The following is a 19,529-nucleotide window of genomic DNA, read 5'->3' on the forward strand; positions in this document are numbered from 1 at the left end:
ACCCCTCAGCTTGAGGCCAATAGAGGCAGGACACGCCAGATTCGCGTAGCACAAAAGCTTCAGTGCTGACGTGCTTCAAACGAGTAATCGGCGCGCAAGACTGAAGAAGGTGACATTTTGGACAGATTTTGACGACAAATCAGACGCCGTCCGTTACCCCAGGTGTTGTGTCAGCTGTGTGATGGTGATGACTACGACAAGAGTGAGCGGCTGGTGCAGGCGCGATGAATGGTCACATGACTCGGCCGGGCTATCGCATTATCTTGTAAAAGTTATCCTCAATGTGGTCTCAACAGCATACCTACTTCATTTACACACCGAGAAGCTTTCCATGATTCTTCTCCAAACAGATACTGTGACTGCGGTATACGGGGAGCACTCTCCATCGAGTGCAGAACTTGAGAACCACAGTTAGTCTGCTCTTCGCCCAGACCTCTTGCTCGAGCGACAGATAGATGGTTGGATTTATACAGATCATTGATCGATGGAGTCCCTTGTGCTGTTCTCATGACACCGACCCCTTATCTAGTTCCCATCCTAGATCAAATGCTTCCAACATGCTGTCACGGGTAATGAATCTGGAACTCATACTCAACGTCGCTATATCCTCGAATTCTGATGCATCCAAGATTCGGCCAATTCCTCGCAGTCAGCTTGCTCTCGACTGGTAAGAAAGCATACATACCGGGCAACACGCGCCAAAATACTTCTACTCTCCCACCACCACACTCAGGCAAATAAACTACTACCACGAGCCCCAGCCTAAAGAAGCCGAAAAGAGAATGCATCAATGTTCATGACATAAAAGCTTTTTGATTCATCTCTATCCAATATACTCTACATGCCGCGCCCAGTGCCGATCCCGCCTCAGCGCCCGGACGTCCCCCTCATTTAAGCACGCCATGACGCCCAGATCGCCATTCTCCGTGCGCGACCAGAAATACACACACCCCTCGAACGGCGCCGAGGTCGGCCGCCGCACAAGCGAGGGGTGGCCCAATGCATCCCCAAACCCACAGCTGTACAGCTCCGTATGCGCCAGCGATGACACCCCGATGTCCGTCTCGGGGTCGAAGTCGCCGCCGAACATGATGGTCGACTTGTCGGGCTCCTGCGCGATGAAAGTAGCCCAGCTGCGCACGGCGTACGCGTGGTTGACCTCGCGCACCTGCGCCCGCAGCACGCCCGCCGTCTCGCCCAGGGTCATCGTGTCGAGGTCCCCGTAGGCGACCCGCGTCGTCGCGTTGTACCCCATCTGGCCCATGTACTCCGGGGAGACGTCCATGGCGCGACGGCTGTCGACGGCGCGCGAGAATTTCGTGCGTCGGTGCGCCGGCTGCGGCCTCTGGCGGCGGCGGGCTGCGGCGATGCGTCGCCAGAGGAAGGCGCAGAGGGCGTCGTTGGTGGAGACGAGGGGGATGAGCTTGTGGAGGGAGGAGGAGGCGAGTTCCGTGTTGGCGAGCTGCTTGATCTGCGCCATTTGCTTGGCGGGGACTTGGAAGAAGTGCCAGCTGGCCGGGGCGCGGGGGGCTGGCAGGGATCTGGGGATGGCGGGGCGGCGGAGGTGGGAGTGGTCGAGCATGGGCTCGGAAGGGTGGAGCAGCGGGATGATCGTGCGGCGGTCGCGGTTGCCCTGGCTCAGTTCGGTGGCCGTGAAGGGCTCGTGGCGCAGGGCTTTGGCCAGCAGCCGCGCGCATTGGAAGAGGCCCCCGCCGTCGATGAAGTTGTGCTGCGCGGCGAGGTCGAGGAGGAGCCCGCCCTCGATGAAGTTGGCTTGCATGATGAAGACGCGCGCCGGCTCGATGCTCGAGTCTTCGTATCGCTCCGGGAACGAGACCACGGGTCCCAGCGCGCTGACGGGCAGCATTGAGCATGGCCCTCGCGCGGCGCAGATCTCTTGGTAGGACGGGCAGATGCTCGAGGCATCGCGCACGATGACGAGGTCTTCCGGCTGGCTGAACTCGGGACACGACTGTAGCCGGAAGGTGCCTGAGTTGCCGGGGGTCCGGCCCTCGTGCACGACCTCGGCTGCTAGCCAGGGGAACTCGGAGATGAGGGTCTCCGTGGCTGTGTATAGGGCGTTGATGGCTGCCCTTTGGGCGTGTCGGTCAGGGATGGGGAATGATAGTAAGAGGTGGGTGTAGGTTTTGAGGCCGGCCAGCTGGCCGATGTCGTCTTGGAATTTGGAGAGGTCGAACATTGTGGCGTTTGGGTATATGTGATTCGGGTTGGTTCAGTGGAAATCTATGTTCTTGATCGAAAAGTGAAAAGACAAAGCAGTGGGTATAATTCTATAGACGACAATAATGCTAACAGGACAGGCGCTGGAATGAGAAGACAAGTCGTTGATTCATGAGGTTTGTGAAGGATATTGAGCCATTATCGTGGAAGCAGCCTCCGGTTTATATACTTGCGACAAGAGTATGAGCCATCGCAGCATCTATACACCAAGACTGAGGTTGTACTTGGGAGCATTGGGGGCCATGGCAGCCGCTTAGGGCTGCTGAGGGTCGGTTCGGGAACGCGTGCATTAGTGCGCCCCTAACACGAACAGGATCGCAAAACTCCGAGAGGACGTGCTCACAAAGTCCGCTACTCCGAAATGCTCAGGCATCGTGAGATGGGAGCGGGGACGACATGCAGATGAAAGTCAAAGTCAAGTGGTTATGAGGCTCGAACTGCAGTCATGGGCCAATCGGGGACTGTTGACTCACGACTTCGCACAGGCACTCTGTTGCCGAGATGTTGAGTTGAGACTTGGCTCAACGAAAACAAGACATCCAGAACTTTCTTCCTTTCTACAGATCAGAACACCCTTGGGTCCAGAACCTTGTAAAAATGGTGCCATTGCCGAGACGGACAAGCCGCCTCTCCGATTGAGGCATCTACAGCCACATGGAGACACGTGGAGATACGTGGAGACAACGACGCTGTAGGTCAAGAGGGCTACAATCTTGATTGGAGATGATAAGGTCTAGATGCCGGCTGAGATTATTCGCAAAGGATAGTTTTGCATACTCGGTCGCGAGACCATGACTTGAGATTCTCTGTGAAGACGTTGACTGGTCATTCGGCAAGCCATATGGGGGATAAAGATAAAGAATCGAAGAAACGTAGAACTGTTGTTAGTCTTACTAAGGTGACTAGGCCCAAAATGACAGCTCACTGTAACTTAGTTACTGCCTAGTAGTAGGTTCCAGCCCCGTTCGACCCCTTGCCCAGGCATCCAATGGCTGCCTGCTTCACTGCAAGGCTCTGCGAGTTTGGAGAACATCATTGGCTGACGAAGCGCCAGAAGACGGATTAACTTTACCTCACCTTCAAAGCAAATGCTGTACATAAGATGCCAACAATCCAAGAGATTCCTTTGATTAATAGCGCAATCGCTATTCCTACCCCTCTCTGTATGAGCCCTCGGTATCTTTGCCAAGCATAGACTAAACTTGGAAGAAATCCCAGTCCGCCTTTTCCGGAACACTATCTCAGCATGGCTATCGAATCAGACGACATCACCTGGTTCGATGAGGATGATCTCCTTGGCACGGAAATGTCCTTCCCATCTGGTTCAGCATGGAGGTTGGAAAGCAAAATCTACGAACATAGTTATTATGAGGAACAGTCTGAATGTGAGGCTTTGGAGATTCATTCCGAGGCCCGTGGGGTGTTCTCTTGCTCCAAGGTGTCGGGGAGTGGGCCACCCACTGCAGTCATCGAAATTCGTCAGCAGTCAGTATCCTCCAACCAGTCGGAAGAAAAGCACATGTTGACATTCGATGGCCAGGATTCCGTGGTGGAAAACCGCGACGAAGAGGCCTGAAACTCGTGCCAAGCAAGCTTCTTCGGAGATCCCCAGAGCCTTCAGTTCAGAGATCGAGGCCTTGTCCCATCTGATGAAGGCTGGCTGCTCCAGTACCCCTTCTCTACTATCCTGGAAGAAAGAACAACAGGCAATTGATGAATGGGTCCCGGGAGGGTACAAGCTGAGTATCTTGATGGAGAGGCTACCGGGGTCCAATCCGGGGGACTCGCTTTTTTCAGGTCAGATGCCTCGTGATGAGCGAGACTCTTTGAGGAAGGCCTTCAAGGCAGCGTGGTTGTAAGTTGTGGTTTCCTATTAGAAATTTAAACAACCTGTGCCGCGGCAGTCTCTACCGCCCGGGCTCTGCGGGAAAGCTGACGAAATCCCTGGAGAGACGGTCCGTTGTGGGGTTATCCATGGAGACGGATCGACAATTAACCTTCTTTGGAACAGAGAGAGTAAAAGATGGTAAGACCGCCCACTAACTAGCTCTGCCTCTTCGCTCGAAGCTTTACCTCTGACTCTAAGTGTCCAGCTACTTGATCGATTGGGAGTATTGGCGCTTCACCAAGGAAAAAACTCGCTGGGGAGATCGCCTCTACATCCGCTGGAATCTGGCACAAGAAGGGCCATCGCATAACCTCTTCGATATGTCTGACTGGGAGCTGTAAAGTCGACATGTGATCATTACTTAAGCGGGGCGCGACTGAAGTCGAGAGTAGCGGAGGTTTTCGTCTCCTAAAGACCACTACCTAACAAATATGATTATATGCCTCATTTTGTCAGACCCTCTAATTAGATTCTTGTTTCACTGCACTAGCGCATTTCTACTTTCAATGTGCTTGAACTCTTTCTCGTGGTTGTGATACTCAGCTGGGGCCAAGCACTATCCTCTGAAACTCATATCTTGTCGTTGCGTGTTGGTCCAGGCCGACATCAGGGAGAATTGCAAGCCTTAAGAGAGGTAGCGGGCAGTTTGACTTGTCTTTTGGTTCATTTTTCGTTTGGATAGAAAAGGGTTCAATGTCACCAGCGAAATGGCAAAATTCAATTTCTTTGGCAGTAACGTTTGATGGTTGGTACACGTTCCACTAGACACTTTGCTTGGTAAAGCTGATGGAGAAGGTGCTACGTGTTACTGTTGCATGTGTGAGTTCCTGGTAACTAACTTCTCAGAGGCCAAATGCTTGACTGCTACTCAAAGCATCGAAATCACAAATAAGCAGGACAAAGAACTGTTACTGTCAAGAAGGTGAGCGCAACATCTGAGGCTGACTCAGGTCCGATCGTCCGGCTCACCTTCCTAAAGCGGAAACGGCCGAAAGAGGCAACAAAGGAGTGAATCATGATCCATGATGAACAACCCGTGACTTGCCGAGGTATGAAAATGATGGAACACCACCATCATCAGAGCTTAATCATTTTTACCCACTCTGAGAGGTCCTGACTCCAAAGCACCATACTCTGACAGCTAAGTGCCCCAATTTTTATGACCAACAATAACACGCTACCAGGCGAACCGGGCGCTCCGTTCTATCGCCGAGGAATGTGTAGCGCTTCATGTAGCCGTTTCCGGCCTACGGGCCAATCCTACCGCGGAGCCCTGACCCAGACCAGAGAAGACGGGTGGCTGCAAAAGAACCATGGACATATTGCGACCAAACCGGAAGAGCAACGTGGATGGACGAAGACGATGGGCTGCGCGATCGGGATTCGCACCCAGTCTACAACAAAACCAACAAGGCCCCCTCCAACCCGTCGCAGCAGCGCAATGGCCTAAGTTTAGCACTTGAGCTTCACCAACTCCCCAAGCACCACGAGCAATCGACATATACAGCAACCATGATCCGATCAGGGTCCGGCTGCCAATGGTTCACGCGGCGGCGTCTGCAACTCTCCCTCGCCTTCGCGGTTGTTCTAGCCTGCATCTACACCATTCTCCCAGCGTCCAGCCGGCAGGACAGCTATGCGAACACCGACAATGAGTCCCCGCAACACCACAAACTCCCCTTCACCTCTCCCTCCTACGCCCGCTCCCTGTCCGCGAGGGAGCTCATCTCGCGGCCGCGCTCGTCGGACCTCGTCTCCATCCCCAAGCTTATCCACCAGACCTGGTTCCCGGCCGGGAGCAACATGAGCGAGAACGCCCAGCTCTGGGTCCAGACCATGCGGGCCCAGAACCCGGACTGGGAGTACGTCCTCTGGGATGACGAGACGAACCGGCTGCTCGTGGAGACGCATTTCCCGTGGTTCCTGCAGGACTACCTGCGTCTGCCCAAGGAGATTCTTCGGGCGGACGTCGTGAGGAATCTGTACATGTTCTTGTTTGGAGGGTGAGGCGTGACTTTTTATCGGGGTGTTCCTGGGCCAGGTTACTGATGTTTGATATATGAATAGAATGTACGCCGACGTCGACACCGAAGCCCTCCGACCGGTGGAATCGCTCTTTGCCGGCCACGACACCCCCCTTCGGGCGGCGCACAGCAGCCTCCTCGGCTCGTGGACGGGGAGGGCCAAGACGCCATCACCGCACGACGCGTCTACGCTCACGCAGCGGGCATTCCTGGGTCACATGTCGCACCGGGCGGGACTGGACGGTCCTGCGGCCGTGCCTAACGGGTGGATGGCGTCGCCGCCCGGCCACCCGTTCTGGCTGCTGCCCGTGATTCACGTCATCGAGAACCCCAACGGTAGTGAGGATGGCTCGGTGGAGAGTCTGACCGGACCCACGGCCTTGGCGTTCCTACTGCACCGCTACTTCGAGGACTTTGAGGGCGACGAGAAGACCGTCCGCAAGCATGTGTGCCAGAAGGTGCGGCGCTGGTCCCCCGGGTGGGAGATGTACTGTGGGCCGGAGGGCCACGAGGACGATGTGCCCGAGTTGCAGACGAAGGGCAGCGGCGCGCCTGTCATGGTGCAGGATAAGATGGTGATCCTGCCGCGGCAGCAGATTTACCCGTACAGCTGGGAGGACGACAAGAAGCTCCCCGCGTGCTTGGCGGCGTTCGAGAACCCGCAGTTCGATCCCGAGGCGTGTAAGCGGGCGATCGACGTGGAGGCGTGGCCGAGTTACTTCATTACGTATTGTACGCATTCATGGTGAGGGTGTGCTCATCATCGTTGTGTGAATAGTCTTTGTTCTACGATTTTTTTTTTTTTTTTTTTAGTTCAGTACAGTGTCACATAGAATGAACGCCTTGGTTTTCTGCCGGATCCAAACCAACCACAAACTAGGGCTGCGGGCTGCGGGCTGCGGGAGATGCACGCAAACGGAAGGGCCAGACCCGTCCACCCGTCCACGGTATCCGCGCGAACCGAGACATCCCTGAATGCAATGCGTCATATTCTGCTGGCAGTTCGTATGGGTAGTGGTCGCTCAGGGCCGCAAACAAGCTTTGGGCCCTGAAAATAGGGTGCAGAAACGCTGGTGCCTGGTTCTGGACCCCACAATGTCTGTCACCACTCACCACCCGCCAGTGAGTGACCGCTACTCCAGGTCAATTTTTCTTTTCTTTTCTTTTTTTTCTTTTTCGTAAAAACTTATAAAAAGCGGGGGGCCCGTTTGCGGTCAATGTTGCAGTCGCATCGCCCGCCGAAAGTCCAATGACTCCAACCCACGGCCGCAGCCCAACGGGGCCTGTACCCCCGCCCAGCACCAGCACCAGCACCAGCACCAGCAATCAACAAGCTGCCCGCGGCTCTTGGCGCGTAGACTCGGCGAAAAACAGAGACGGGCTGGTATATATCCCCTCGCAGCAGTCATGTAGTATGACGGGTCCCTCCGAGGAGAAGGGGAGTTTTGGGTCTGATTCCTTGCATCGGGGGCCACTGTCGCCATCGCCATCGCTATCGCCATCGCTCTCCGCATCTTCGCCGTGTCCTTCATCCACGTCACCCGCCTCCCCGAGCAGCATCGACTATCCCTCCGAGGTGAAGATGGCCTACTCAGAGGCATTAACCGCTGCCGCTGCGGACCCGGCCAAGAAGCCGATATGGCCGGTGGTATTGGGGGTGTTGTACGTAGATTTCATTTTCTCGGGGAGAGTATAGAATCAGCCAATTGACATTTTTTTCGGGGGTCTAGAGCCTGGGTATTCTGGTCGAACCTGACCATCCTCTTCAATAAGTGGTTGATCGAGTCGACCGAGTTCCGTATGTTCTTTCCTTTCTTCCTCTCCCAATCTCCCGTATACTGCATCTGCATCGCGCTACTGAAAATCACCACTAACATCCCCATGGCAGATTACCGTGAGCGCTTTTCCGAAAGAAACCCCCCCCCCCACCACAACCCGGAGAATACTAACAACCAGAAAAAGCAATAATCCTCACAACCTGGCACCTCCTCTTCGCGACCCTCGCCACGCAACTCCTCGCGCGGACCACGACCCTCTTGAACAGCCGCCACACCCACCGCATGACGGCCCGCACCTACCTGCGCCAGATCGTCCCCATCGGGCTCCTGTACAGCGGCAGCCTGGTCACCAGCAACCTGACCTACCTGTATCTGAATGTGTCCTTCATCCAGATGCTCAAGGCCGGCGGGCCCATCATCACCCTCCTGACCAGCTGGGGGTGGCGCGTGGCGCGGCCCTCGCTCGAATCCTTCCTGAATATCTTGGTCATTGCGTTCAGTGTCGGGCTGGCTGTTGCCGGTGAGGTGCAGTTCGTCTGGACGGGGGTGGTCTTCCAGGTCGCGAGTTTGGTGTTTGATGCCAATCGGTTGGTCATGATTCAGATTCTGTTGAGTGAGAATGGGGATCCGGGGCATGGGGGGGAGGGGGAGGGGGAGGTGGCGAAAGAGCAGGGCCAGGGCCATGGCCACGGCCAGGGGAAGAAGATGGATCCCCTGGTCACGCTGTATTATTCGGCGCCGGTGTGTGCGCTGACCAACGCGTTGATCGCCCTGGGTAGTGGGGAGGTGGCCGGGTTTGAGTGGGGGGTTGTGTCGAGGACCGGGTGGGGTGTCTTGCTTGCTAATGCTGGGGTGGGGTTTATGTTGAATGTGTCGATTTTCGTGCTGGTATGTTCCTGCCTCCATCTTCCCGGTTTTCTGTTCGGCAGAGAGCGAGGTAGGCGGAGTTGGCGAGCTAACGTCTCTAGATCGGGAAAACGTCCGGGCTGACGATGACGCTGGTCAGCGTGCCCAAGAACATCCTCTTGATTGTCTGCTCGATCGTCATCTGGGGCTCGCCGGTGAGTGCGCTGCAGGTGGTTGGATATGGGATTGCGTTGCTGGGGCTGTTGTATTATTCGCTTGGGTGGAGGACGATTCAGCCGCTTTGCGAGGCGGCCGTCACGAAGGTGAGGGGCTGGCGGCGCGGGGAGGTGTACAAGTATGAGCCTGTTTAGGCTGCGTCGTCATTTTCGAAGATGCATATGTATGATTAGATATAGATCATGAATACTAGGTGGTTAGACTTTGCACACTGTGCTGGTAGGGAAACTTGGGTATACGTAGTGAATGGTTTTCAACAAACGGAATGCTGGACTTCATTATAAATGTACTATACCAGTGGGAAGGAATACACAGTGTAGTAAGCAATAAGAAGCCAGCAAAGTTTGTTCATCTAGTATACGACCTGAAAATTCTAAGCTCTCCTGCTCACAAAATCTTGCTCTTGACTCCCGGTACAACCCAGGCCACCTTGTCGAGAATTCCCTCTTCTTCGAATGTGCTCCGAAGGTCCTTTCCAAACTCAGTGAAGTGATGCCACGACTCGTAGTGGACGGGGACGATGCGCTCAATGCCGAGCTCGCGGACCAAGCGCGCGGCATCACTTCCGCCCATTGTAATTTGCAGCGGCTCGGCATGGCCGGGGTACATCACCCGGGCAGCGCCCAGGTTCATGACGGCCAGCTTGATATGGTATTTGTGCTTCATGTGCTGCAGTTCCTCCAGGTAGATGGTATCCCCCGTCACCCAGAGGGCATTTGGCCGGCCGTCCGCGGCGTGGCCGAACGCTGCGGTATGGAGAATGAAACCGGTGCACTCGCCGCCGGGGAGATGGACGCATGGGGTGCCGGTGATCTCGTACGTCACACCGCGGATGTTGTGGGTCTGAAGTTCCCAAGGCTTGATGCCGTGGACGCCCGGGCGAGGGGCGAGGTTCTTGGCGCCGTCCATCGTGGTGACAACGTGGCGGCCGTCGAGAAGCTGACGGCCCACTGGGTCGAGGTTGTCGCAGTGGTCCTCATGGCTGAGGAGCACGGCGTCAATCGGAGGCAGCTGGTTCAAGCTCAAGGCTGGATCCTCATCGCTACAGGCCACTATAGGGCCTTTGGCACCGGGAAAAAGGTGGGTGATGTCGTGCCCAACGCCAGCAGGGCCGAAGACAGGATCGGTCAGGAGGGTGACACCGTCGATCTCGAGCAGTACGGTGGCTGTCGTGATATGGGTCAGAGAGATGGAGCTTTCGAACGAACTAGTCTTGACAGTCATGGTAGGTTGCAGTGGTGAAGACGATTGTTATTTTGTGATCGGCAAAGAAAGATTCTCGGAAAGCAGACCAAGCGAGGATTATATAGCTTGAACGAGAGAAGCTTTTGAATAAGAATGATTCAGGAGACAGGAACATGTTGTATAGGGCTATTATACACACATATCTAGGACCGTACTTATCTGCTGTGGGATCCGTCATCTAGCCGGCGCGGTGGGATGTTGGCGGTGGGCAATTGACCCACTCGGGCAACCTTGAAGTTTTATTAGCCTTTGTCAGGCTTATAAATGCCGAAGATAAGGAAGCAATCCATCCGGTGGGATGAGTTGATGTTGGTGGTCAGCAATTGGCAAGCATGCCTATTGCCTTTCACAATGCATCCCATCATTCCCTGGAATAAAAAGCTAAGAGTTACGCTCGCAAATTCCTCCCAAGTCCAACCTTCTAGCCCTTCCCGTCAATACAACCTTTCCTATCGCAATTTTTCTCATCTGCCTCGCCTCAACCATGACGTCCCTGTCATCTTCTCTCTACACAGCCGCCTCGTTTCTTTACATCGCCATCATCCCGAAACATGTCAAAGTTGGGCTCACTCTGATTCCGCAAACGATGAAGGCGGTGCCATCTACGGAGCAATTCGCTCTGGCAAAAGCTATTATTCCCGCCACCTGGCACTTTGTCAACGGCTATTTGGTCACACTTGGTATGGATGTCGCCTTGCTCGTTCAACGTTACTCATTTCTGACTGTCATTCCCTACAGCGCTCTTGAACTACAAGTGGGCCAAATCTGGAGGTCCTACGACTACAATGGAGAAGTGGATCGTAGGCGTTAATGCCATTGCCGGGGTCTTAGTCGGTGTCCAGTATCTCAAGGCTCGCCTCAACGTTGCTCTGTCGGTGCTATGGTTAGCGCCTGGTCTCAGCATTGCCGCCGGACTTCTCCAATCCCGTTGAGAATGTCCTCTTGTTGCTCCCGAACCAATCAGTAGCGATGGCCAAAGATAGGATTGCTGGTAGATGGTAGATTTAGTCTGTCACGCGGAATCATTAGGGTAGGCAGCATCGTCCGTAAAAAGCCATGCGATTTTTGAACCATAGCAGCTTAATGTCCAATCGGTGTCAGTGTTAACGGAGTATTCTCGACGGCTCCTTAAATTCGAACTAGTATATGTTGGTCAGGGTAACCCATCTCGTGCATAGTAATAAGGTGGGCCCGGTCCGAATATCAGGGCGTGATATCTCGTCGGAGTAGGGGGTGGGGGTGTGGACCCTCAGTAAGGCCCACCACTTCGTGACATCTTTTAAAAAAGACCTTCAATCCCACCTAAAGGTCCCGTCCGGATCCCACAAAACCTCATATTGATTATGTAAATAGCAGCGGGCCGGTGGGAGGGCGACCAATCTCAAAGCTCGGTAATCAAAGCCTGTCGCCATCCCGAAGATTCGTAAGCCCAGATGAGCAATTGCTCAACGCCTGGAAAGCCCTAGAAAAGGGAAAGTGAATTGTGGAAGTTGGGGCATTGTGATTTTATGGCATAGGTGGGATAGAGCTTACCGATCAGGGGTCGCCACGCTCCTGATCGGAGTAAGTATAAATAAGCCTCCCAATTACAGAAAGCAGTGGGGTGGATCAGGAGAACATCTGTGTGCTCAATCGATACTAGACCAAGATGATGGTAGGCGGCACTTCCGACGGTAACTGTCTTCCTATATCCGCACGAAACAGAAACGCTAGCTAATCTCCGAGCATAAGGCTGGAGCAGCCCTAACGACCCCGACAATCCGTTCAACTGGACGCCGCTTCGCAAGTGGTTCGTGACAGGGTTGGGCCTCCTGGCTAGCTTCGAAACCCTTATCAATGGAACTATCATTACCGTCGCCCACGAGGCAATCGGTGATAGATTTGATGTCAGTGATAAGGCATTTCCGCACTCCTACTGGCCGGTGACCTCATGGGGCCTTGGTGGCGCTGCATTCTCTCTGATTGTTCTGCCTATTATGGAAGACTTTGGGATCCGTTGGGTGTTCCTCGCGATCTATCTCTGCTTCATTTGCTTTCTGATACCACAAGCGGTCGCGCAGAACTATGCTACTTTGATTATTGCCCGGTTCTTCAGTGGAGGCTGCGTGGCCATCTTAGCCAACACGGTTGCCGGTGTGATCGGCAATATTTGGTCTGGAGACCGCGCTCGCACGCTCCCCATCAGTCTCTACATCACTATCTACATGACCTCCAGCAGTATGGGCCCTGTGTTAGGTGCTGCCATCTTCCAACATCTGACTTGGCGTTGGATCAGCTACATCGAGCTGATCTGGACGGGGCTTCTGTTTCCGGTCTTTCTCCTGGCTTTCCCCGAAACTCGACCATCGGCCATTCAGGAAAAGCGAGCGCGAAAGCTTGGTCACGGCACTGGCGACACGGCGGCCAAGCAGACCACTGCATCCCCCACCCAGAAGACCAAGATCCTCACGCGATTGGGCGAGAGCATCAAACGACCGGTTACGATGCTTTTCACCGAGTCCGTCGTCTTTGTCGCCACCCTTTGGTCCGCATTCGGTCTAGGAACCATCTACATCTTCACCCAGTCGGCGGAACAAGTGTTCAACGGGCTCTACGGCTGGAACGCAACGCAAGCCGGCTACGTGCAGGTGGCGATTGTGGTCGGGGAACTGTGCGGCTTCGTCCTCTGCCTGATCTGCAACCGGTGGTATTTCGCCTCGGCCTCACGCAACCACGAGGTCCCCGGCAAGCCCATCCCCGAGGCACGGCTTTACGCAGCGCTCGTGGGAGGTCTGCTCGGCAACACGGGGGGCATGCTCATCTACGCTTGGACCGCCTATCCGTCGATTCCCTTCATTGCCCCCACTATCGGACTCGCAATGGTGGGAATGGGCAGCAATGCCATCGTCATCAGTATTGTAACCTACCTACTGGACGCCTATGCGCATCTGGCCGGCAGTGCGATTGCCGCCGTGGGACTGGGCGAGAATCTGTTTCTGGCCTTCCTTCCCTTAGCCACTCAGAGCATGTATAACACTCTAGGCTACCACTGGGCGAGTTTCCTCCTGGGCATGATCTCCTTTGTGTTGGCTCTCGTCCCCCTGATCATGTTCCGGTGGGGGCCTGACATCCGGGGCCGAAGTCCACTTCTGCAGGCGGCCCGCGACATGACAGCGGCGGAGACGTCCAAAGAAGGGGGGAGGGGGCAATGACGGCGGAATCCCACGCATAGATCCCTCTTCAGCAGATTGAGACTATCGAGGCTCCTATTGACAGGCTGATGTACGCTCGATCTATCATGGAATCTGACTATCTAGAAATTTGACTTTTCAATCTAGGTTATAGGCAGGGTTGAGAATAGTAACGCTCACTGACTGTAACATGGGAAATAAGTGATGCAGTTCTGAGCAGCTATTATACAAAATAAATAGAAAAGAGAAAACTTTCTGCTGTAGTTTCAGGCGGTGATTCCTGCCCGCAAATCTCGAAGCCCTCCACTACCAAGCGTCATTTCGAATAAATGATGGTCCAAGATTGCTGCGTAATGTTTGATCATCATGATACACGCGACAAAGGTGAAAAGGTGATGGATTCTGCTACGTGCGGCTATCTGCTGAACTAGCAAAGAACAACTGCATAAAGTGGCGCTGGGCAGATTAATCTCATTGACTCTCAAATACAGTGCTCGAAAGCTTCATCGTGACTGGAGAGTCCTAACGTTTCCCGCAGCTTGGAGGGTTTATTATGAATTGCATCTGTAGAGGAACTAGCACCCTGGACACCATTACAGCCTGGAAAATTCCTCTCTGTCTACTCTTCATTGTTCCTACCGTTGTTGCGTCGCTCATCTGGTTTACCTCAGAAGTACGTCAACTTCGCTATGCCATTTTCTCCACTATTACTTGATAGTAGCGCTAATGAGGAACGGTTGTAGTCACCTCGAAGGCTTTTGACTAAGGACCGTGTTGATGAGGCCTGGAAGTCTCTCCGCAAGCTTCGTCTGGAGCCTCCACAGTAGAGAAAATCACACAAGAGTTCGCCACCTTCCAGCAAGCCTTGCCATCGAGCCAAAGCAAGGTCGGTACCGAGAGATCTTACACGGGATCAATCTCAAGCGTACTGCTATCATTGTGGCGCTGAACTACTTCCAATAAGCTGCGGGTCAAGCAACCGTGTCCTTGTATGAAGCTGTGTTTATCAGCAGCATTGGCTCGGTCAACCCCTTCAGCATGATGGTCATCAAAGCTGCCAGCAACATCGTTATTTGCGGCATCTCCCTGGTTCTGAACAAAAAGAGTAAAAGATGGTACTTTAGTCTCTGGTAACTCGGTGGAGTGTGGCTCATTTTGCCCCATTTGTACCCACCCATTGCTTTTGGACAGTCGTTGACTGACTATTCATCCTCAGAGTCCTTCTGTTGACCGGGGCTCTTTGGCAACCTGCGCTTGTTTGCACGATGGAGACCTCGACAGTAACCGCGAACAAGAAGGCTGATGTCGCGATGCTCCCCCTATTTACCGCCGATTATTGTCTTGGCTGGGGCCTCGTCAACTGGGTGGTGACGACCTCAGCGCTTGGCCTCCGCGATGCATCCCCAATAACCACGTCCGTCATGAACATGATTACAGCGTAAGTATCCAGACTTGTGCATGATCTAGTTCACGTCTCTTGCTACCAGCCCGGGTGAGTCGGGACTGCGCAACCTCCAGTGGTCTGACTATATTTGGAGCAGGTTCGTTGTCAATTTCACGATCCCCTACATAGCCCATGAGCCCCCCGATACAGATGGCCAGTTCATCTTCGGCGGCATTTCCCTCCTCTCTTTCGTCTTTGCCTACGTCTTCGTTCCTGGAGGTGAAGGTAAGACTTTGGAGCAGCTGGACATTTTATCAAACGAAGGCGTGCCCATTCGACGTTTCGGGAATTGTACATGCGAAGAAGCTGTAGAGGTCCAAGACGTCGTCAATTGACCTTTGGTGAAGAAGGACTCGAGCATCGCATGATCTCGACAACGAAGAAATCCAGTAATTTGAAATATGCTAGCGCTTTGGAGCACGACCATAATTGTTGAAGTAATCAAGTGTTTCTGTGTCCTTGCTTTAACCTTCTGTTTTCTTATTCTCCCATTTCTTTTAGCCGGACAAGCTTTCTCTAATTTCGATGATAAACTCTATATGGCTCCGCTCCGGTGAAAGTTCGATGGGCTTTTTCTCTCCCTCAAGCTAAGACCTCTCTCTCGGACATGTATTTTGTTTGAGTCTTTCTCATTGCCCATAGCTTTGGTGGTGATAATGATCATGATAAAATAATCAGCGTCTTTATCAGTGTAAGGGAAAGGTAGGTCAGTCAGGTACAGAATAACCGCAGTTCACTATTTCAAATCTAATCCTGCCCTTCGAGATGGCAAGGTTCTAATAATTAAGTACTAGGGGGCCTCAAGTCACTGACGTCACGACCACTGCCTCAAGGATACATGGGTGAGCCATTGGCAAGCCGACAAAGTCACGGAGATTTTCCACGCCATTTTTGATAGCATAATAGATCTTATGTGAATGTTAAGATTTTCTGTAATTATCAGTAGCGACTATGTATATACTTGTCTTAGTACAAAATACTTAGCAGAGTCTATTAGAGTCATAAAAATTCCATTTGTATTTTATTTGAATACCCAATAATTTATAGATTGTTTTGTAGTCTGCAAAGAAAGTCCTTAGATTCTTTTATTAGATCATTGTAATATATCAGCAGATATAATCATATATTAAATTGCTGGGTCTAGATTCCCTTACAAGACTTAGCATTTGATTGGACAATCGCTGTATACTCTGTCACGTTGAGATTTCACCTCTTACGGTTTGCTCCGAGACACAGACACATATGGTGAGGGCGAGTTGCTGGCTCCGCGTCAAGCCACAGCTATCACAGACCACGTCCATTGAGAATGGTAGTGGTAGTGGTAGCGATGCAAATCCAGGAACTACCAGTTTTTTTAGTAGACTTTAATACAGTAAAATTGGTCTGAAAAATCTACTAGACTACTTCTATTTTGTATATGATCTTTTCTCCTCAAATAGGTGACATATATTCCGACGAGTTATCAGGAACTTCAAAAGTTTTCAGATCTTAGGTTTCCCTTACTAACTCATGCACTCTTCCTCTTCCTCTCAGTGACCAAGTATTCGGCGTTGTACAACTGAGAAAATATCATCAGTGGCTTATTATAACTTCAAAACTCGGTATCCGCTTAATTTACACAAACAACAACACCACCAATTCTATATTGACACCTAAGTTTCTTGCGGCGCTCCTCGCTTATAATTGAGTACCAGAGTTCAAGTAGTGAGTGAACCAGGAATAAAGTAGCTACTTTGGTAGCCCTTTTCTTACGGATCCGACCAGGAACAGCGTATCAATCAAAATATTTCGGGGTTTTCTACAAGCCTGAATCAAACAAGACAAATCAACTAGGCCAAATTAAATCATCGAAGTAGAAATACGGATTTGTTAGGCTCAGAGATACCGGCAGATATCCTTGTAGAAGACCTGAATAATCTGGTCAATGATCAGACTTGGTAGCTCTGGAACAATACCGACACCAAGGCTTGTGCACATGACAGCACATCCAATTCCTCAGCATGGGTAAGTCAATTGTCATAGGAATTATAAAGAGGGTCATGAGGTATTAGATTCTATTTTGCTTATCAGAGTATTCGGATTGAGATTGAACAATTCTGTTATTCCTGAAGGATATGCATGTGGTTGCTTTTTGAAGAAAGCATTTGGCGGAATTTCCACTACAGTATAGGCTGCATATGAGCTTGGATACTCTGATATTAGTTTGAATGCCCAAGCGAGGCAGCTGGGCTACGATGAAGAATAAATAGTAGATGGTGGTATGCTCCTGCTAATGCTGGACATCGCCATCTTGCTATTTTTAAACGGTGGCGGGTTCAACCGTCGTATCCTGTCGAGTTTCCCCTGTAATAAAAATCAGCATTTATTTCCGAGTGCCTTTTTCCGGGACGAAGATTAAGGAAAGGACTGCTAAACAGTCAAGATGTGATATACGACTATTCAGGAGATGCCTTTCACCAGACGCTTCCTTGTAATTCACAAATAAGCAGATTCCTGCAAAGCTTATGGCAAGGTGTTTTCATTCGTCTTTGTTGATTATTTCATAGAAGTGGATATCAAGGAATATGTATACTACCTACAGTTATAGAAGTGAGATATTGAAATTCATGACTTTCATGAGAGAAAACAGATCACGGTCATCGCTGACTTGCAATTCTGCCAGTCCTGGAGATTCACCTTGCCGGTCCCAGCATGACTGTAAAAAGGCCATCGAGGACCGGATATTTCCAAACCCAAACATTTGGTACATATGAGCGAGACGTGTGTAGATCAAGGCTTGATGGGACTGATTCCTGGCCAAGACACCAAAGAATATTATTGGCCAGATGGAGGTTGTAGAAACAGGTGCTTCGAGGGGAAGTAAGTTCAAAAGGTCCAAAAAATTGTTTATTCGGGTGGCATCCACAATATCACGATGTCGAACGTCGACGGATGGTGATGTTCTCTCGACAAGGCAGAGGAACGCTTCCCGGTACATAAAGCCGCTTAGGGCAAATTCTGGTAAGGTTCCTTCTGGCGGCTGCCACGAAGACAGATATGTGTGTAGTTGAATATTTTGCTGGTGGTAAGATCCGTCTGCTTCGTGATTTGGTGTAGTATATTGGTAATAATGCCCCCGAGTTGCCAGGGCTTCGATGTGCGGAACCATATTAAACAGCTCGTACGAGCAGCCAAGAAGATTACCCGGCCCATGCTGACTCACGAATATCGTGTTTGCCGATTCAGAAAAAGTTGAGATAAAAAAGGTGGATGAGGACAGAGTTCCAGTCAAAGCCGTAATATTCTTAACATAGACATAGAATTCCTTTATGAAGTCCAATAACTTCGGATTATCTTGGTCTTGCTCCGGTGAGGTTATAAGTGTGTTGAATAGAACGTTCGCTGCCTTTAAATGATGAACAACATCACCACTTTGATCGACTCTGACTGTCTTCGATTTGAGTCAGTGGTAAAGTGGTAAGCATGGACGCTGTGTAGAATTTACCTCAAGAAAGCAGAGAATTAGCGTGGTAACTAACAGTTGAAGATTATCACTTCTAAATTGAGAACTTGCAAACGCCGTTAAGCCATGTTTTAATGAACGGAGAGCGAGTCCTAGATGAGTAAAGGTCATAACATCAACATCAACGCTTGAAGCACGGCAGCGGTAGTGCATTCCGCTCAGGGCAAGCAGACTCTGTAATACTGTGTTCGGATAAGAAATTGCAAAACAAGGAAGTAGCTGGATAAAAGAGTTTAGTGGCCCTCGATGAGCAGATATCGCATTCCCTGTCTCCTGCAAGTAATGCTTGAAGAGTAGAGAGGATATCGGTCCCTTCAGAACACAGCTCGCAACGCCAAGACCGGTAGGTGTCTTCTGAATTGACGGGTTCCGGAATGTACAAGCTGAAGCTTCAGTTTCAGCGGGCGATTGCTCGTCCGTGGTCCCTGGCAACGCCCATCTGCAGAGCAGAGCATTTCGCTCACAGCCCTTACATCTCGGTCTCCTTAGATCACAACGTTTTCGCCGTCGCCGACAGGCGAAGCAGCCATCGTGAGTGCGTCTCCGTTTGTCTAACATGTCTCCGTGACGGGTTTCTGTGTGTCCTGTGGGATCACGCATGGGACCTGGGATGAAAGAGCCAGATTCCAGTGAGAAAGCTGTGGCAAAGGGCGAGTGGTTTTTGAGATAGTTGGAGAGTTTCCGCCGGGTATTTATTAAACTAGCCTTGTATGGCAAATGAGCAGGGACAGGCGCTTATCTGGTATTACTGGCACATAAGAAGCAAGCGTATCAGAATTTCAATGAGGGTATCATCGTCGGCATCATCGATATATCAGGCTGGCTACAAAATCAGCAGGGTCGGTAGTAATGAGTTCAACCGGGACTACATTACTAATTGTTTTTATCTGCGCGGCTTATCTTCGCTTGCAGGGATTGGCCAGATGACGACTTGATAAACGCGCTTATGAGTGGGTCAACTCCTTTTCCGCCATTGGCTACCGGGCATGACAGGTGATATCGAGGACTTGAAATAGTAACGACAAATACAGTAGTTCCTTGTTGTCATTCCTGCCGAGAGACCTCAGAATTTTTGTCTAGAAGGGACATAATTACCATCAGGAAAATGTGGGGATGGGGTCAGCAGGAAGGGTCGCTTGGTGTTCTGGATCAGT

At 51.7% G+C, this 19,529-nt stretch overlaps 8 protein-coding genes across 8 annotated transcripts; 5 read left to right on the top strand and 3 right to left on the bottom strand.

Moving 5' to 3' along the window:
* Positions 1–823: 823 nt before the first annotated feature.
* On the bottom strand, positions 824–2,355 carry BO66DRAFT_371901 (trichothecene biosynthesis acetyltransferase; the record flags this gene model as incomplete). Its single annotated transcript, XM_025645475.1, has 1 exon — positions 824–2,355. Exon 1 carries the CDS (start codon positions 2,198–2,200, stop codon positions 824–826), a length of 1,377 nt encoding a protein of 458 aa, XP_025505231.1. The 5' UTR covers positions 2,201–2,355.
* A 1,022-nt stretch (positions 2,356–3,377) lies between these two features.
* On the top strand, positions 3,378–4,573 carry BO66DRAFT_390964 (uncharacterized protein). The gene is made up of 3 exons (XM_025647142.1): positions 3,378–3,726; positions 3,782–4,267; positions 4,335–4,573. Exons 1-2 carry the CDS (start codon positions 3,488–3,490, stop codon positions 4,098–4,100), a joined length of 558 nt encoding a protein of 185 aa, XP_025505232.1. The 5' UTR covers positions 3,378–3,487; the 3' UTR covers positions 4,101–4,267; positions 4,335–4,573.
* A 1,068-nt stretch (positions 4,574–5,641) lies between these two features.
* On the top strand, positions 5,642–9,202 carry BO66DRAFT_419688 (TPT-domain-containing protein; the record flags this gene model as incomplete). Its single annotated transcript, XM_025649826.1, has 8 exons — positions 5,642–5,710; positions 5,786–6,132; positions 6,197–6,538; positions 7,884–7,951; positions 8,042–8,047; positions 8,116–8,544; positions 8,599–8,819; positions 8,900–9,202. The coding sequence occupies 8 exons, from the start codon at positions 5,642–5,644 to the stop codon at positions 9,146–9,148; spliced, it is 1,731 nt and encodes a 576-aa protein (XP_025505233.1). The 3' UTR covers positions 9,149–9,202.
* Positions 9,203–9,401: 199 nt separating this feature from the next.
* On the bottom strand, positions 9,402–10,238 carry BO66DRAFT_320269 (MBL fold metallo-hydrolase; the record flags this gene model as incomplete). Its single annotated transcript, XM_025643668.1, has 1 exon — positions 9,402–10,238. The coding sequence occupies one exon, from the start codon at positions 10,236–10,238 to the stop codon at positions 9,402–9,404; it is 837 nt and encodes a 278-aa protein (XP_025505234.1).
* Positions 10,239–10,743: 505 nt separating this feature from the next.
* Positions 10,744–11,329, top strand: BO66DRAFT_448739 (uncharacterized protein; the record flags this gene model as incomplete). Its single annotated transcript, XM_025651760.1, has 2 exons — positions 10,744–10,939; positions 10,998–11,329. 2 exons carry the CDS (start codon positions 10,744–10,746, stop codon positions 11,189–11,191), a joined length of 390 nt encoding a protein of 129 aa, XP_025505235.1. The 3' UTR covers positions 11,192–11,329.
* Positions 11,330–11,907: 578 nt separating this feature from the next.
* BO66DRAFT_448741 (MFS general substrate transporter) lies at positions 11,908–13,450 on the top strand (the record flags this gene model as incomplete). The annotated part of the gene is made up of 2 exons (XM_025651761.1): positions 11,908–11,932; positions 11,991–13,450. 2 exons carry the CDS (start codon positions 11,908–11,910, stop codon positions 13,448–13,450), a joined length of 1,485 nt encoding a protein of 494 aa, XP_025505236.1.
* Positions 13,451–14,694: 1,244 nt separating this feature from the next.
* On the top strand, positions 14,695–15,208 carry BO66DRAFT_437437 (uncharacterized protein; the record flags this gene model as incomplete). The annotated part of the gene is made up of 2 exons (XM_025650996.1): positions 14,695–14,867; positions 14,971–15,208. The coding sequence occupies 2 exons, from the start codon at positions 14,695–14,697 to the stop codon at positions 15,206–15,208; spliced, it is 411 nt and encodes a 136-aa protein (XP_025505237.1).
* Positions 15,209–17,454: 2,246 nt separating this feature from the next.
* BO66DRAFT_371911 (uncharacterized protein) lies at positions 17,455–19,169 on the bottom strand (the record flags this gene model as incomplete). The annotated part of the gene is made up of 2 exons (XM_025645476.1): positions 18,358–19,169; positions 17,455–18,303 (listed from the first exon to the last, which is right to left on the bottom strand). The coding sequence occupies exons 1-2, from the start codon at positions 18,973–18,975 to the stop codon at positions 17,455–17,457; spliced, it is 1,467 nt and encodes a 488-aa protein (XP_025505238.1). The 5' UTR covers positions 18,976–19,169.
* Between the last annotated feature and the right edge of the window lie 360 nt (positions 19,170–19,529).

Source organism: Aspergillus aculeatinus, assembly GCF_003184765.1.
Source record: "Aspergillus aculeatinus CBS 121060 unplaced genomic scaffold BO66scaffold_17, whole genome shotgun sequence".
Lineage (NCBI taxonomy): Eukaryota > Fungi > Ascomycota > Eurotiomycetes > Eurotiales > Aspergillaceae > Aspergillus > Aspergillus aculeatinus.